A 17,119-nucleotide genomic window follows, 5' to 3' on the forward strand; every position below is an offset into this window, starting at 1 on the left:
CCCATTTGGTTCTTTAGCCGTCAGAATTGTTGTCTGAAGACCAACAAGGAGACCCAATGGATTTATTTTGCCAAATGGATCATCACGGCCTTGCCGTATTGGTCCATTTGATCGACCTTTGTTTTTATTATTTATTTTATTTTATTTTCAGTTGTTACAGACGGGACAGACATGAGTGAGGGATAGGAAAGGGAGAAAGAAAGAGGAAGGAAAAGAAAAACAGAAGGGGAGAGGGACAGTGAGAAAGGGAAAAAAAATCTCCTGGATCACCTGTTGAGAGAGAAAGAAGAGAAAACAAGCAAAAAAAAACCCAAAACAAAGCAACATACTAAATACAACACCATCGCATTAATCTAGCTAAGTGTAAAGAGCAGTAAATACTAAATATTGAATGTTGTTGTGCAGCACGCAGGACAGACAGCGCACAATGTGCTTTGAAGTAGCAGCCAAGAAAGGTGTAGTTTAAGTCTACGAACAGTGAACAACAGTTTTTAAGCCAACACATTCACAACTGTTGTAAAATATTCAAAAGGATAACTTTTATTTATATATAATGCTTTTCTAAAGACACACCAACGGACTGATTTTGGGCACTGGGGTATCTCGTAAAAAGACACTTTGACATGCAGACCAGAGAAGCCGGGGATCAAACCAGTGACCTTCCCATTAACGGACGACCTGCTCTGCCCCTTAAATTATCTTTGACATATCATTTGTGTCGCTCTGACAGCGCCATGGGTCAACACGGCCTCACTTCAGAGAGTATGTGTTTATTTTATTATGTTCTTTGTCCTTATCACACGTCTGATGTGCTCTGAAGGATCAATGAGTAATGGCAGCTCATGCATATAAAAGCACAGCTCTGAAACCTGATCTCCACTCCTCCCTCACCATGCGGGGTCTTGTCTTCTTCTTCTGTTGCCTTGTGGCTCTGGCCAGTAAGTATCATTCACTCAGTTCTACTTGTAGGAGGATAGCACCCCAAAACTTAATAATCTTCTAACTTCTCTTGAGAAGTTTGGGTAAGAACATCCAAAAAGTCCCTTGTGAGTGTCCTTTATAGAAAAGTTGTACTGTTATTGTCAGGATTCAGGTTTATTCATGCAAATACTTAATACCTGGATAAGATTAGAACCTTATTGCCTGATTGTAGCATTGTGTTTTGTAGCATTGATGTAGACTCATAGTGTACCTTACAGTGTGTTATAATGCTAACACTATGTTTGACTTTCTTGCTTTTAGCTTGCCAAGCTGCTCGTTATGGTGAGTCTTTTTCCTTAATCTTAATCATAAATCCATCATATAATAATAATATTCTCTTCCAAATGCTTTAAGTTAGATGGTATTTAACTTTAATAAAAACACCTTTCAGATCTCACCCTGAATCATAGGAAAACCTACGAGTACAAATATGAAGGACAAGTGAAATTTGGATCTGGCAAACCCAACCGAGCCGAGTCTGGCGCGAGGATAAAGTGCAACATCAAGATCTTTGGTGAATCTCCACAAGTATTCATTCTTCAGGTGAGAGTCGCAGCAGACAGTGATATAAATCCACACACTGGTTACTTAAAGTTATAAATGATGCGCATTTCATCTTTAGTAGGGTTGATTACTGTAACAGCATCTTTACAGGTCTACCTAACAATCAGTCAGACAACTACAGCTCATTCAGAGCTCTGCCGCTCGAGTCCTCACTAAGACCAAAAAAGTGGACCACATCAGTCCAGCGCTGAGGTCTTTAACTGGCTGCCCGTCTGTCAGAGGATAGACTTTAAAGTTCTGATGCTGGTCTATAAAGCTCTGAATGGTTTAGGACCAAAATACATCAGTGACCTCCTGACCCAGTATGAACCTTCCAGATCCCTCAGGTCATCTGGATCCGGTCTTTTATCAGTTCCCAGAGTCAGAACCAGACATGGAGAAGCTGCATTCAGCTATTATGCTCCATATATCTGGAACAAACTCCCAGAAAGCCTCAGATCAGCTGAAACACTCAGTTTATTTAAATCCAGGTTGAAGACTCACCTGTTCTCAGCTGCATTTGAATAAAGCACCAAATCCAAAAAATTCAAAACTTACATTTTAACTACTGATTTTATCTACTGTTAATTTTTTTCATTTTAAATCATGCTTTTTATTTCTTTTTGTTTTTTAATGTCTCTGTAAAGCACTTTGAATCACCTTGCCATTGAATTGTGCTATATAAATAAACTTGCATACACAGCAACACAATGTTGGACAGCTAATTTGAAACTTTATTTATAAATCCACCAAATAAACATTATGTAATCATCACTATAGATTCTTCAGAGGTCAAATGAGTAGACACTACTGAGGCTTCAACACCCTCACAAAATTTAATTCTCTAATTTCAATGATGTTTGCAGACCTACAGCTGTGCGACGCTGGCTATGTTCCAGCATCTTTCTGTCTTCTGCTTTACAATGTTATAACTACAAAACTGTGAACTTGCAAGCTAATAATACTACATACAAATGACAATGTCTGCACACTTTTGTAGGGTCACACGTTATTTGATGTGTTTTGTTGCTCAAAATCTGAAAAATATTAATTTTTTCTGTTCGGGCTTCAAGGTTTCAGAAGTGACCTTCGCAGAGCTCAATGGCATCTCGGGGAAATGTGATTTCATTCAACGCCCCAGGCTCAGTCAGCGTCTTGCTGCCCAGCTCGCCAAACCTTTCAAGTTTGAGCACATCAACGGCCATGTTCGGCAAATCCAAGCAGCACCTGACGTCACTGAGACCACTGTCAACATTGTGAGAGGGATGCTGAGTTTCTTCCACGCAACTGTCAAGACCTCACCAACGGTCTATGAGCTGGAGGAGGTAAGTCATCAGTTACTGATTTTTTTAGTCTACATCATTAGTAAGAATGTCAATAACACGAGTTTTATTCTGCGTGTAGGCTGGAATCCATGGAGTGTGTCAGAGCAACTACGCTACTGAAATTAACAAGCAAACAAACAACATGAACGTCACTCAGGTTGTGGATATCGACAACTGCAGAATTAAAGCAGCAATGCAAAAGGGAATGGCCCATGCTGTCCTCGACAAAGAGACCAAACAGGTTTGTTTGTCTCGTCGTAAATGCAGCTGATTGTGCGATTTTAAATTAAATCATCTCCGTTTCTGTTTGCATATGCTCCAATCTAGAGAGGAGAATCTGTGATTTCCACTATGCAATACCTTTACACCATCCAACCAACAGAAGAGGGCGGCATGGTCAAAAGTGCTTATGGCCTCGAGCGACAGCACTTTAGCCCCTTCAATGTGAAGCGCGGTAGTTTCAGAATGGAAGCAAAGTAAGACAAGAAGGCATCTGCATGTTATACCTGCTAATTAACTTTAGCTGCTGCATAACAAATAAAAAAAAACTTCTCCTGCAGGAAGGAAATGGTACTGATCCGTGTGAGTGAGGGAGGTAAACCTCCCAACGTCGGGCAATTGCAAAACAGGGGCGACCTCGTGCACAAAATAGTGAACTCCGACGCTAACATCCCTCTTGTGATGCAGGACCGCACAGGACCAAAAGCAAAGGTAGGGATGAACTGGTGTAGCAGCAAAATTTCCACCAGAATACAACAAAAAGAGTGAAATCCTTCATAGTTAAACAGCTAAAGTTAAAGAATGACTGATGAAAATCTCTTTTTTAACCTATAAATCTGTACACTGCTCCTGTTTGCAGGCTCTTACAATGATCAAACAGATGGCTGAGGATCATAAAAACCAGATTAAGAAGGAAACAACTGAGAACACCTTAAAGGTGTATCAGCTTTTGCGAATGCTTCAGGACAGGGATTTGGATGAGATGTGGGTGGAACTGGCAAAAAACAATGAATACAGGTGAGTGTTTGTGAGGTGATTACAAAAAGTAATAATGTAGCAATTTTTTTTTGCTTTTTTTGTCCAAAATTCATGGATAACAATAATGTCTGATAAAGAGCTTGCACATGAGACATAAACCCTCTGTCGGGTGCTGGTCAAATACATTTGTTATGCACTGAATGCACTGTGTAATACAATTGTGATTCAACAAAATACTACTTAGTTATACTACTGCTATACCTATTTAATTGGAGTTTAAAATTTAATGGAAATTCATCTGCACTCACAGACGTGTAAAACTTGCTACATTTTCATGCTTAAAGACACTAATACTCGTCGAGTATGCTCATTTGAATGAATGCGGTTGATGGTGTTGTAAATACAGCCTCTAACACGGGATTTATTACAAACTTTATGAGTAAAGCTGCAATAAAAGTATCATTATTAAGTTATTAGTTAACTTTTTGTGAACATCTTTGTACCCAGCGAGAACACGTTTTTTAAAGCTCAAAGTGAGACTCTTTTACGGATAACCTTTAAAAAAGCTTTTCATTATGAAGAAGAACATTTTTCGAGGCTGCCTCTGAAGTCTGATGCTGATCCCCTTCAGCTGATTATCCTTTGACTCAGCCCAGTAGGGATTTAGTGCAGCGCATTAACAATGAGGAATAGTTTAATATTATGCGAGGCAGAAATGTAACAACTTAAAACCTGCTTTTAATTGAAACCTTATGAATATCTTTTGTAACATTTTGGTACACACCTTCCCTTCATCTGTTTATTTGAAGGATAATCTTTATCTGGAGTATTTGTATAATTAGCTCTCTTCTCTCTTCTTTTTCACTTATTAGACGCTTTTTCTTGGACATGGTTGCCGAGATCAACGATGACAGAGTCCTCAAATTCCTGCAAAAGAGATTTCAGGCGAAAGACGTGACTGCAAATGAAGCTGCGCAAACCCTTCTGATTGCTATGAATCATCTCCAGCCCAGACCTGAGCTGGTTGAGAAGGCTAAAGTGAGTTAGCAAACCTGGATGGTGATACCACGTAACAAACAAAAAACAACAACAAAACGATCACCTAAATGACATGTCGATCTTTCGCAGGAAATAATGAACATGGAATTCATCAAATCCCATCCTTATATGTGGCCTGTTGCCGTGTTTTCTTTTGGCTCTCTGGTGTACAAACACTGCGCATATCATTCACCATGTCCACAAGCTGCTGTTCAGGTATTCATACATCAACAGGTGTATGCTATGTAATGAGAAATTATCTGTGCAATGGAGTGTTAAGGTTTTGAGATAACTATTTAAGTAATATTTCAAATTTAACTAGAAAAAATCATTTTGAGCTTAATATTGAAATAATACTACTTCAAGTACTATTTTCCCCCAAATTAACCATTATAATTAGAAAAGATCTGAGATTATCTGAGAGGCTCCATGTGTAAAATGATAAAGCAAGTCAACAAGCATTTTTGAGAAAAAGGCTAAACATGTATTTGTTGTTTTAACTAGCCACTGCTCGACCTTGCCAATGAGGGCCTGAGAAACCGCAATGAAACTAAGATGATCATCGCTCTGAGAGCTCTGGGCAATGCAGGTCATCCAGGCAGCATTAAAACCATCATCAACTTCCTCCCTGGAGTCGCTGCCAACCCCGTAGACGTGTCGTGCCGTGTGCAGAGCGCTGCTATGCAGTCTTTGAGACTGACAGCTCGCAGAGATCCCCACAATGTAAGAACATTACATGACATGCAGTTGTTGTTGTTGTTTTTTAATATATGCAGATAACTTGCATTTAAAATGCCACATTTTTTAGGCCAAGTGAAGTATTTCGTTCTCTTAACTTAGACCGGTAAAATCAAGTGGAAAGTGTCTTCAGTTGTCTTTCAGGGTTCACTGAAACTGTGCCAGAACATAATAGTTTTTGTCCTAACAGTAGCTGGCAAATGTGTGAGCTTTGACCCTGGTTTCCCCAACAGCTGATTATTATATTGCTTATGTTTTCAGGTCCAAGAGATTGCCATGAAAGTGTTCCTGCAAAAGAACTGTGCCCCTGAGACAAGCATGATGGCAATCATGGTCATGTTTAACACAAAGCCATCAGCGGCTCTTGTCTCCACACTGACTGCACATCTAGAGAGACAAAAAGACATCCATCTCGCTAGCTTTGCATACTCTTACTTGGAAAATATAGCTAGATCCAAGACTCCAGACAATCACATTATGTGAGTATAACAATTAAAAAGGGGGTGTATCTTTATTGGTGTTGCTTTCACTGGTATATTTTACATGATATCTAATTGTTTTTGTGTTTTCTGCTAAAGGTCAACTTACTGCAGTCTGGCTGTGAAAAGCCTCGCTGCCAAATTTGGACGTCTTAGCTACAACAGCAGATCATTCCAAATGGACATGTTTGATGGTGGGTTCAAGTTCACCAATAATTAGACCACTTTTGAGGACTTTAAATAAACACATTCACACTCACATATAAAAATGACCATTTTTGCTTTTCCAAATGCAGATGATTTCCTGATGGGGGCATCTGCTTCATTTAATTTGTTGGGAGGTCCAACAAGCGTCTTGCCCACTGAGATCATAACCCAAACTAAGTATTTTTCCATCGGTAGAATTATGAGGCTAATGGAGGTACAGCGTCATATAATATCCTTCAAATAACCTTTCCCAAACACAAACTGTAATCCTGTTATTTCTTTTGATTCCAGTTTGGTATCCGTGCTGAAACACTCAAGCAGCTGTTTGGCCCCAGCATTCCTGGATTTAATGGCGATTTTAGCTTCAGCGACTTTCAGGCTATTTACAATGTCGTGAGTATTACATCAAAGACGTCGAGGGAAAAATATCAGCTGTACTATGACGCCAATTGATGTGGGCGTCCACTGTGTCCACTGTGTCCACTGTGTCGTGTCATTTTCAGCTTAAAAACTGGGAATCGCTGCCAAATGATAAGCCGATCATTTCTGCCTATTCACGCACGTCTGGACAAGAGCTTTTCTTTGTAAACATCAAGAAGGATCTCCTTGAGTACATCAAAGCGGTGAGAATAAATGGGCAGAGACATTGCTGATCTATTAAAGACACATGATGCCTTGATGCCTCTTACAAGATGCTGTCCTGTGATTTTGCATGTAGGCTGTTAGTCCTTCTGCACCTAAAGGAACCCTTGTGTGGGCTGCCATTGAGCAATTGGAAAGAGGACTTTCATGGCATTGGACGAAGCCTTTGTTGACTATTGAGGCTCGTTTGTTGCAAGCTACCACCCTGGGTTTGCCAGTGGAGATTGCCAAATATTATCAAACACTCACCGGGATCACCATTAACGGTGAGGAATAAAACCTTATAACAAATGGCAATCACATTTGTTTATTATTGAAAAATGTACTTGGGCTAAACATTTGTGCTTCTTTATGTGTGTCTATAGCTAAAGCTGCAATAAATCCACCACAAGCTCAGCATCTCGTAGACCTGCTGAATGCAGATATTTCACTGGAATCTGAGGGTGTTGTGGGGTAATTTCAATAGATAGATACCCAGTGTATTTGGCAACTATCATCAGTATATGCGACAAACAATGTGTTTTGGAGGTGCAAACCCTAACTCTATTGTTACACTTTTTATTGTAGATTCACAAAAGATTTCTGGTTTTTCCACGGGATCAACACAGAGCTTTTCCAGTGCGGTACAGAGATGAAGAGCAAAGCTCCCGTTGAGCTGCCATGGAAGTTTTCTGCCAAGCTCAATGTTGGAAACCGAGTGTTCGAACTTGACATCCCCGCTTGTAAAAATGAGTTTGAACTCGCTTCATTCAGGTATGTCAAGATCATGATTATGTCCCTCTACAGGTCTAAATACATTTACTAGATCAATTACCAACCACTCTCAATTTTTCTTTACTTTAGTCACTGCAGTGTGATTCCTTCTACTTTATATAAACTGGTCACTCCAGCTTAAACTGGAACTCACAGGAACTAAAACACAAGAATGAGTGCTTTTCATTCATTCAGATTCATCAAGAAGCTGAATGTACTAAATAAATCCGACATTTCTATTTTACAGCTCCAATCTGTTTGCAGTCTCAAGGAACATTGCAAATCCACAATCTCCTAAAAGGACACCAATGATACCTGATGAATTTAACTCCCAACAGGTACAGCCAACACCTGTGGAAGATTACTGCTACACGTTAATTTATTGAAAACTGGCAACAACTTCTTCTTCTTCTTCTTGATTTTTGTTTGTCCTTCAAACAGAAGCCAACACCAAACAACTGGTGTCGAAAGGCAAATATGTGTGCCAAGAGCAGCATGTATGGAGTGGGTGTCTGTGTGGACTATGACATCAGGAGACAGTATTTTAACAACGAATACCCCCTCTACTCTATAATGGGATTCACCCATGCGGCCATCAGAGTAGTCCCAGGTATACGCAGCAAGTTCAGTGCACCATATGCACAGATGAACTTTATGTCGAGCTTCTTCACTCACATGACACACACTACTACTTTTAAATGTCTTTTTCACACATATAACCAACAAGAAGGCCTGTGTTAGGTTATAAAGGTATCCTGTGCTCATGATGCACTTTTTTAGCTGAGGCGACCAAACCTGTGGAGAAAATCCGCTTCGAGATTAATGGCAAACCCGCCAGTCATCCATTGACCATCCGCCATCTGTATGAGACTATGAGGAGGATTGCAGAGGTATTTGAAGACTTCTGTAACGTTACATGTGCATCACCTCTTCCTGTCTTTTATCATTTAAAAATTTCCTGTTCCCATGTTGTGTTTACAGGAAGGATCCCAGGAGCGATCAAATTCCGCATCAAATGAACGAGAAACCCGTAACAGCCAAGAAATCATGATGGATGTACGTTGAATAGGCCAAATACAGAGTACTCTGCATTTTTAATCTGACATGCACTAAAAATAATATATGTGACAGATATGTATATATTGATTCTGCAAAAAACACTTCCCTCAGCTTTATTTCATCCATCTACAATACCCACACCCACACCCACTTTGGTATTACTATAAATTTAAGACATAAGATGATTAATATAAAGTAAGTACTGTCTCATATCTTAGGCCACACCTGAGCCTGTGGTCAGCATCAAAGCCATTGCCATGAGTGGTAACCAGAACCTTGAGGGTTTCGATGTGACCCTGTACAACCCATCTGAAGGAGACACTCTGAAGGCCCAAATGATCGTGTCCCATGTCGGAGACGCCGCCAACTGGAAGATGTGTGTCGACGCTTCTGCACAGTCTCCTGCAAATGTTAAGGTAGAAAACCTATGAAAGCAAGACTTTCTTAGTGATTTATGTTTAATTTGATGTGTAAACTGCAAGGACTTCGTTTAATGGCATGGCATCAGCAGTTAATGTGTCCTGGTCACAATCATTATCTCAGTAACTAAGGTTTGGCATGTTTTTTATTCATGTCCACGGCCTCCTTAAATCACTGGGGAAAATATTCCTTAGCAACATTTTAACAAAAGGCTGGTGTCATTATGTTCCCATATTTCTGCTCTCAAGACAATAAAAAAAGAGTAGTTAATAAGCAATGGCATGCTACTTGGAAACGTTTTAAAGAGTAATATTACAACAGTTTGGCATTAAAAAGTAGCAGACCTTTAAGCTGCTGAACATGTAAAAATCTTGGAGTAGATAATGATGTCCTTATTTTTTAATAACATACTTTTCCTTCTTTTTAAATGTGTCATATTTTTAAAAGAAAGCGCTAAAGCCATGTGTTTGTTTGTGGAGTGGTGCTTCAACGTTGACTGTGTTTGTTCTAGGCAATGATTAGTTGGGGAGCTCAATGTAAGCCCTACAAAATATCGGTGATGGCTGCTGCACAGTCCTCTGCTCCCAAGCCGACACTTGAAGCCAAAGTACAGTGGGCCACTGTGCCAGAAGAGTTGGTGAATTACTGCTCCAGGTGAGTTTCTATAAAATGTCCAACTTCTACCAAGAAATAAAAGCTGTGACAAGTTAAATGATTATCATGAGGAGAAAAGATTTAAAATTCTTATCACCTTCTCAACCAACTTCCTTGAAATGTTTTTTGTGTTAATGGATTTTATCCATTCCAGAATGGAAAGATACATCCCAGGCATGGCTTTGCTTTCCGGCTTCAACCAGACATGTGAGAGCAATGCCAACAAGGAGGTTTCTGCATCAATTGTATGTGCCTCATCCGACAGTATTGATGTGACCATCAAACTTCCAAAGGTTTGACAGGAAATATTGACTACATACGATTATATATATATAAACCTTCATACACTGTAGCTAATCATTCACTGATGTGTCCTTTCTTCTGTTTCGTTAAAAGTATACAGTCTCTCGTCGGGCTGTTCCACTTCCATTTACATCTACCAGTTTCCGTGTGGAAAACACAGAAAGAAACGAGCAAGCCTAAAAATGTGTAAGCAAACGAAACATGTCTGATTAGGACAACTGAGGGTTCACTGTAATCGGCTGAGTCTTTTTATGTTGATCCTTGTGTGTTAGCATTGGTCTGTGTTTGTGTGTGTGGCAGTTGATTAATTTTTGTGAACAAATGAGGAGCTGTGCCATTTTTGCTTACTGTCTAAAATCTGTTTTCTGTTGCAGAAGGACATCAGAGCACAGATGGGAGCCAGATGCCTCATCTCACAGTGATAACAGCGCGACCAAAAGCTCACCACAGTGATGAAACCGAGGAGCATGAAAAATGTATCAGCAATCTGTTAGATGTCACCAGTTTGGAAATAACCTGTAAAGATCCTGATTTATTCATTTGAATGCATGTTATTATTTGAACACCATCAGCTGAACTGTGTGAATCCGTACCTACGAGTACGCCCACTGTGCTTGAGTTACACTTTGTTTTTTCTGATTCTGCTACAATAAATGTTTGTGCATCCAGCAATGTGTCGAATCTTTTTTCTATTTCTATTCTATTTGTACATTTAAGTGGCTAAACTGTAGTTACACAGTAGCTGGAGCTCCTCTGTCTCTTGATTAAATGTAATTAGCAATATAACCGAATATCTCACACATGCCATCGCAGTAACGGAGGCATAATCCACGCTTATTGAGACAGCTTTCGGCTAAGTAAGAGTGCAATGAGCAGTACTGATGAAATCCCTGGAAATCTTCTCTTTTAAATTAACTTATAGTTAGAGTCTTAACCATATTTGATAACAGCTGTGCTTTCTGGCTGTGTTTGAAAAAGCAACTTGAAACGCATTATATAAGAAATTATGCTCATCATTATTTCTTGCATCAGTAAGGCCTCCTCAGTATTGGGGCCCGATCCTTCAGACTGTGAGATAGCTTTTTCCCGCAAGCCATCAGACCCCCCACCCCCCCAAGGTCACTTTACATCTCAATTGTACATTTTTGATTGTTATTAACTCTTGTTTACCCCAAAGTGTATATTTACTCCCCTTACCTCAGTCTTAAAGTGTATATTCATTCTTACTCTTCCTATATTTTACACTTAATGGAACTGGAGCCTCGTTGTCCCGTCTCTCTATATACTGTGCTGTATAGCAGACAGTAAAGTTTACTTTGACTTTGAATAATAGAAGATGATGTGAGCAAAGCAGAAACCCTAACAAAATTAGCTGGTATGTAAGGTCCACATCATGTTGGACTCTGTCTTTTGACCCCATATGGAAAAGATATATATAAATCTTATAAAGTTTGTATCTGTCTTGTGTGAAACTTGTATGAAAAGCATACAAGAGTAAAAACAGATATAAGATCCCTTGAAAAATTATATAAATGAAAATTGTATTTTTTGGATACTTACTAAAACAATATATGAAAGTAATGAGAAAGTGGCCACTTTCATGAGTAAACCATGTCAGCCTTATATGATTTACTCATGAAAGTGGCCACTTTCATGAGTTAAGTCATATATGTTTTTACTATTTCTTTTCCATATGGGACTTCTTTCTGTCATAGAGTTCCCAGGATGCTCAGCACACAAACTGTCTGCTGCACATCCATGATGAACACCACATCCTAAAGGTGTTCTATTGGATTGATATCTGGTAACAGCCAGACTGAGTTGATATGAGCTTTGGGACATGAAGCCGCTTCCTTTTCCTAGCCTACAGGAGTGGCACCCAGTGTGGTCTTCTGCTGCTGAACCCCAGCTGCTTCATGTGTTGTGAATTCAGAGATGCTCTTCTGCATACCTTGATTGGAACAAGTTGTTATTTGAGTTACTGCTGCCGTCCCATCAGTTCAAAGCTGTCTGGCCATCCTAAACTGCTGGTCACTGAACATTTTTTCATTTTCAAACTGTTCTCTGTAAACCTTAGAGATGGTTGTTGTAATGTTCTTATTCCTCTATGAATAAAACATCAAGAATTTCTCCTGGTGCTAGCTTCAGCTGGCTGTTTATTGTTTTTCTACCAGCGATCACTTTCTTCTTCTATTCTGTATATCTTATTGATTCCAGAGCTGCTTCAACAATAGCAGCTATCATTACATCCCCTTTCCAAACAGGTTGGTGTTATAAAAACCACAATTCCGAAGAGAACTGTTACTCTGTAACATCTGAACATTCTTGTCTAACATTCAACATGTTATAAATTGTGCAACAAACTACATTCAGTAGTGTTTTTTTATATAACCAAAATTTGTAGCACAAGTCAAACAAAATAAATCAAAATGTATACCTTACATTTTCCAGAATGAACCAAATGAGTCCCATACAGCCCTCAAGCACATTAGAACTCAGCAGGTCTCAAGTAAGTGTGAACAATTACTATTCTAAATGAATTATTATCCTTTATTTACTTGTGATTTATTTTTTTAACAATTCTTACCACAACAGTTCACACTTGTTCTATGAGCCTCTCTGTAGGTTTCTTAGGTCTGGTAGACCTTCTCAGTATCTCAGACATTGGGGAAGGTGAAGGAGGCTCACCGTGGTGCTCAACGGGGTTAGCACCTTGTTGTTCAGTTCCAGTCTCTGTGTCCTGATGTTTAACATCCTGTTAAACAGACTTCTCCGGTTCCTTCTTAACAGTTGTCCATTCTCGGTCTGAACAGCAAACGATCTGGGTCCTACTTCGCTGAGAACTGTTGCTTTTTTGTCCCAGAAATCTGGACCTGCAATCCTCACAACATCTCTTTCCTTAAGCGGTTCCAGACGCCTTGCAGTTTTGTCGTAGTTCCTTTTCTGTCTGTGCTTGAGTTTCATCCTTTTGTCAGGAAATGTGTGGAAGTGTGGTGCGTAGCTTGTGATGCATGAGTAGCTCAGCAGGTGATCCCCGCACTCCAGAGATGAAGCTCTGTAGCTTAGCAGAGCCAGGTAAGGGTCAGTCTTACTGTCTCTTGCTTTTTTGAACAATCTCTTTACTATTTGGATCCCTTTTCTGCTTGTCCATTCGCTTGGGGATACAAGGGACTAGAGGTGATATGTTGAAATCCATATTGCTTTGCAAAGTCACTAAATTCTCTACAGTCATATTGTGGACCATTGTCACTGATGACACACTGTGGAATTCCATGTCTAGCAAAAAAGCGTGACTGTGACTGTGCTGATGTACTGGAAAGCTGTGCCACTTCTGGATGATTAGAATAGTAGTCAATCACCAAAACATAGTCCTTGCCATCCAGATGAAATAAATCCGTGCCTACCTTTTGCCATGGTGCAGATCTGCTGTACTTTCTGCAGCACTGGATCTTTTGTCGTCTCCTGTACAATTTGTTGTAACATGACATCTGATGCTGGGAGTGAAGCACTTACCATGTTTACATGTGTTTCAGCCTCCTCGGCTGTAGTGCTGACTAACCTGTCACCACTTGGTGCTGGCGCTCGGGATAATGCATCCGCGAGTACAATATATTTCCCAGGCGTGTAGCTCAGCTCAAAATCATAGCGCTGCGACACCATAATCGTGCGCTGAATTCTGGGTGACATGTTGTTGAGGTTCTTTTTTCTGATTGATATGAGAGGTTTGTGATCAGTCTCTGCTGTAAAGGTTGGTAATCCAAATACATAGCTGTGAAATTTTCCACACCCAAACACTAAGCCCAAAGTCTCTGGTTCAATTTGAGCATAGTTCAATTTGATCAGTTTCTGATCTGGACGCATATGCTACAGTTTGCCACTTGTCTTTGTTCCTTTGGAGCAGAACTTCTCCCAAGCCATCTTTTGAGGCATCTGTTGAAATTTTTGTTGGCTTTGACGGATCCAAGAATGTCAGGACCGGCTCTGTAGTTACAGTTTCCTTCAATTTTTTCCACTCTTTCTCATGCCGGGCCGTCCACTCGAACACTGTGTTGAGCTGTAGCTCAACACAGTGTTGACAGGCATGCTGTCTTGGAGGTAAGATTAGGAATGAACTTACCCAGAAAGTTGATCATCCCCATTGCTCGCAAGACACCTTTTTTGTCAGTGGGTGCTGGCATATCCAATATGGCTTGTACCTTTGACTGATCAGGTTCCACCCCTTCACTTGTGACCTTATCTCCCAAGAAGGTCATCTCTGAAACACCAAGGCAGACTCTTAAGGCACCTGTATTCTTTTTCTTGACACAAGTCCGTGTTTCTTTGCAAGTGAACATTTCGTTGTCACACGTTTTGTTTTTGTTGTCGTTGTTTTTGAATTTACTCCATGGCTTTCTTTTAATCGACACTGCGTTCACTGCCTCATTTTCTTGTTGCGCTGCTCCTTGAACAGGCTCTCTAAAAGTCAGTACATGTTGTCGTGCTAGCTCACTGGCTTGACTTATCTTTATAGCACTTTCCAGCGTTAGTTCTGTTTCTCTCAACAGTTTCTCTCGGAGCTTCTTCTCATTAGTTCCAAACACTATTTGATCTCGTATCATAGAGTCTCTGAGATCACTAAAATTACAGGACTGAGCTTTGATCTTGAGGTCTGTGAGAAAAGTATCAAATGACTCACCCTGATGCTGTAAGCGTGAGCGAAAGACGTATCTCTCGTATGTTTCATTTTTCTTTGACAGACAGTGCTCGTCAGATTTCTTCATGACTTCATTAAAGTTATCTTTGTCCTCGGGCTGAGCAAACACAAAAGTGTTGAAGACCTCTATTGCTTCTGTGCCGGCGATGGTGAGCACCATGGCTATTTTTCTAAGTTACAAAGAGGAGAAGGTGGGAACACTCACCACTGTTGTGTCATAAAAAATCTAATGATCAATTTTGACGTTTAAAGAGTTTAGATCGATCAGTTTACATCACTCAACACAAGCAGAACTGCATCACTGCAGCAGAAGACACATCGTCCACATTCAGAAGCACATCTCTGTATAGTGACTGGTCTCATGATTTAAACAGGCAAATGTTCAATATTCAAACTACATAGTCAAACCAGATGTTTCCCCGTTATGTCGATATCAGCTCGTCAAGTACACAACTACACAGCATGTTAACAAACCGTGAAAAAAAGCCACACAAAAAATGAACGATTGCTGGTAACAGTTTCTATACATTAGTATTTACGAAGGGTATGTTGTGACTTACCTTCAAAATTACAGTGGTCCCTCGCTATAACGCGGTTCACCTTTCACCTTGCTGTTTCGCAGATTTTTTAGTGCAAGTTTGCATGCTTATTTTACGTCACATTGTGTCCTGCGTCGTGATCGCTGCAGACGATCTCCTCCGTGACGTCTCTCCTGTACAGTACAGAATCGCTGCATCGATCACTAGCAGTGTGACTCTGAAGTGCAGTGCTGTATGTCCACGATGTATTGATATACAATACAATAATAATAATTTTTATAATAATTTTTTGACGTTTCGCACCGTCAAAAAATAAAATTGGCTACTTGATTTCACCTATCGCTGGTTATTTTTAGAACATAACACCCGCGATAAACGAGGGACAGCTGAGAAATATAACATTTGAATCCATTTTCTCTTTTGCTCTGAGGCGCAGGGGAAAAATATCGACAAGTCGATGAACATCATTTACAGATATATTGGGTAAATGCCCGAGACATCTATAGAAATATAAATTGCCGCTTGATTCATTCATTTGCTTAACTTGTTTTGGACCGTACCAAGGCGCGAATAGGACACCGGAAACAAAGCTCCCCACAGGAGTTTCCACACCGGAAGTAGCATATGCTAACATGCACATAGTCTATGGTCGTGTCCAAATTCTAGAGATGGCACGATACCACTTTTTTATGTCCGATACCGATACCGATATCATAAATTTGGATATCTGCCGATACTGATATGAATCCGATATAGTGTTTTTTAATCAATAAAACTGTTTTTTTTATATCTTGCTGCATTTTGTATAAGTTTATACTCAACTTTAAATAAATAACAACACTAAAGCTATTCTGTTATACCTGTATGTAAAAAATACACTGCGCCCAAAATATTTCATAGTTCAGCAACAATGATCAATCTAATAAACATAAACCTGCTCCATCCTCCCTATTCTGGTATTTTAAAGAGTACTTAGCAGGAATATCAAGCAACCTAACTAATAGGGTTGCAAACTCCCAGCAAAAAAAAAACAGGGAACCACCCCCCACCCTCCAGCTCATGATGCTTAATCGATGTAATCAAATTTAATTTGATGCAGGGGGAAAAATGCACAGAAAGAAATTATTTTTCAAGAATAATTAAATAGATTCAACATCTTTCTTCAACAGAATTGCAGACTGCACAGATGGTATCTTCCCAAAGGAAAAAGTACTATAGCTTACTAGGGTATATTAGACTTAACAGTTACTATATACAGTAATGGACTTCTATATATTTTACATCAGATTAAAACTTTGGGTGTAAGAGTCAGATAATTATTTATTAAAAGCCAGACATTTTAAATGAGAACAAGAAAGAAAGGTATGTCTTTGTGCCCCCTTTTCCCTGTTCATGCTCTATCGGCCCCCCTGGCTAAACTTTGCTAGATCCGCCCCTGCACAGTTACCAGCCGTCAGCTGCGTAGAAAAAGATCCTGGTGTAGAAAGTAATATTAAATAAATTCTAACAACAGCTTATCAAGCTTAAACGTGCTGCTGTTGTTCAGCCGCTGGTTTCCTCTTTCTGGTGAGAAGTGGGCCAAAAACAAAGAAGAGAGACGGACTCGCGACAGAAAAGCCGATCAGCTGATCATTAGTTTCACAATTGAAGAAGCAGCAGGAGAGAGAGAGAGAGAGAGAGAGGCAGTCGCTCCATATGTCGGTTGTTAAGCTTAACGTGGGAATGCTTTACAAACATTCAGAGATGAACTTACACACTTGCTTTACT

The 17,119-nt window shown here is 39.8% G+C and overlaps 1 protein-coding gene across 2 annotated transcripts; it reads left to right on the top strand.

Moving 5' to 3' along the window:
• The first annotated feature begins 824 nt into the window (after positions 1-824).
• Positions 825-10,788, top strand: vtg3 (vitellogenin 3, phosvitinless). Of its 2 annotated transcripts, none has more exons than XM_085133320.1 (28): positions 825-938; positions 1,243-1,263; positions 1,373-1,524; positions 2,598-2,849; positions 2,929-3,090; positions 3,177-3,325; positions 3,410-3,560; positions 3,709-3,866; positions 4,700-4,865; positions 4,956-5,081; positions 5,370-5,588; positions 5,865-6,082; positions 6,182-6,276; positions 6,379-6,503; positions 6,581-6,682; positions 6,793-6,912; positions 7,008-7,197; positions 7,297-7,384; positions 7,499-7,684; positions 7,932-8,022; positions 8,126-8,294; positions 8,465-8,574; positions 8,666-8,740; positions 8,962-9,159; positions 9,675-9,817; positions 9,972-10,110; positions 10,214-10,306; positions 10,495-10,788. In XM_085133320.1, exons 1-27 carry the CDS (start codon positions 833-835, stop codon positions 10,298-10,300), a joined length of 3,798 nt encoding a protein of 1,265 aa, XP_084989446.1. In that variant the 5' UTR covers positions 825-832; the 3' UTR covers positions 10,301-10,306; positions 10,495-10,788. The 2 variants fall into 2 exon arrangements, with proteins under 2 accessions (XP_084989446.1, XP_084989447.1); XM_085133321.1 differs by having other exon boundaries at positions 826-938; positions 8,678-8,740.
• The last annotated feature ends 6,331 nt before the right edge of the window (positions 10,789-17,119 follow it).

The sequence above is a fragment of the Neolamprologus multifasciatus genome, chromosome 15 (assembly GCF_963576455.1).
Source record: "Neolamprologus multifasciatus chromosome 15, fNeoMul1.2, whole genome shotgun sequence".
Taxonomy (NCBI): Eukaryota; Metazoa; Chordata; class Actinopteri; order Cichliformes; family Cichlidae; genus Neolamprologus; species Neolamprologus multifasciatus.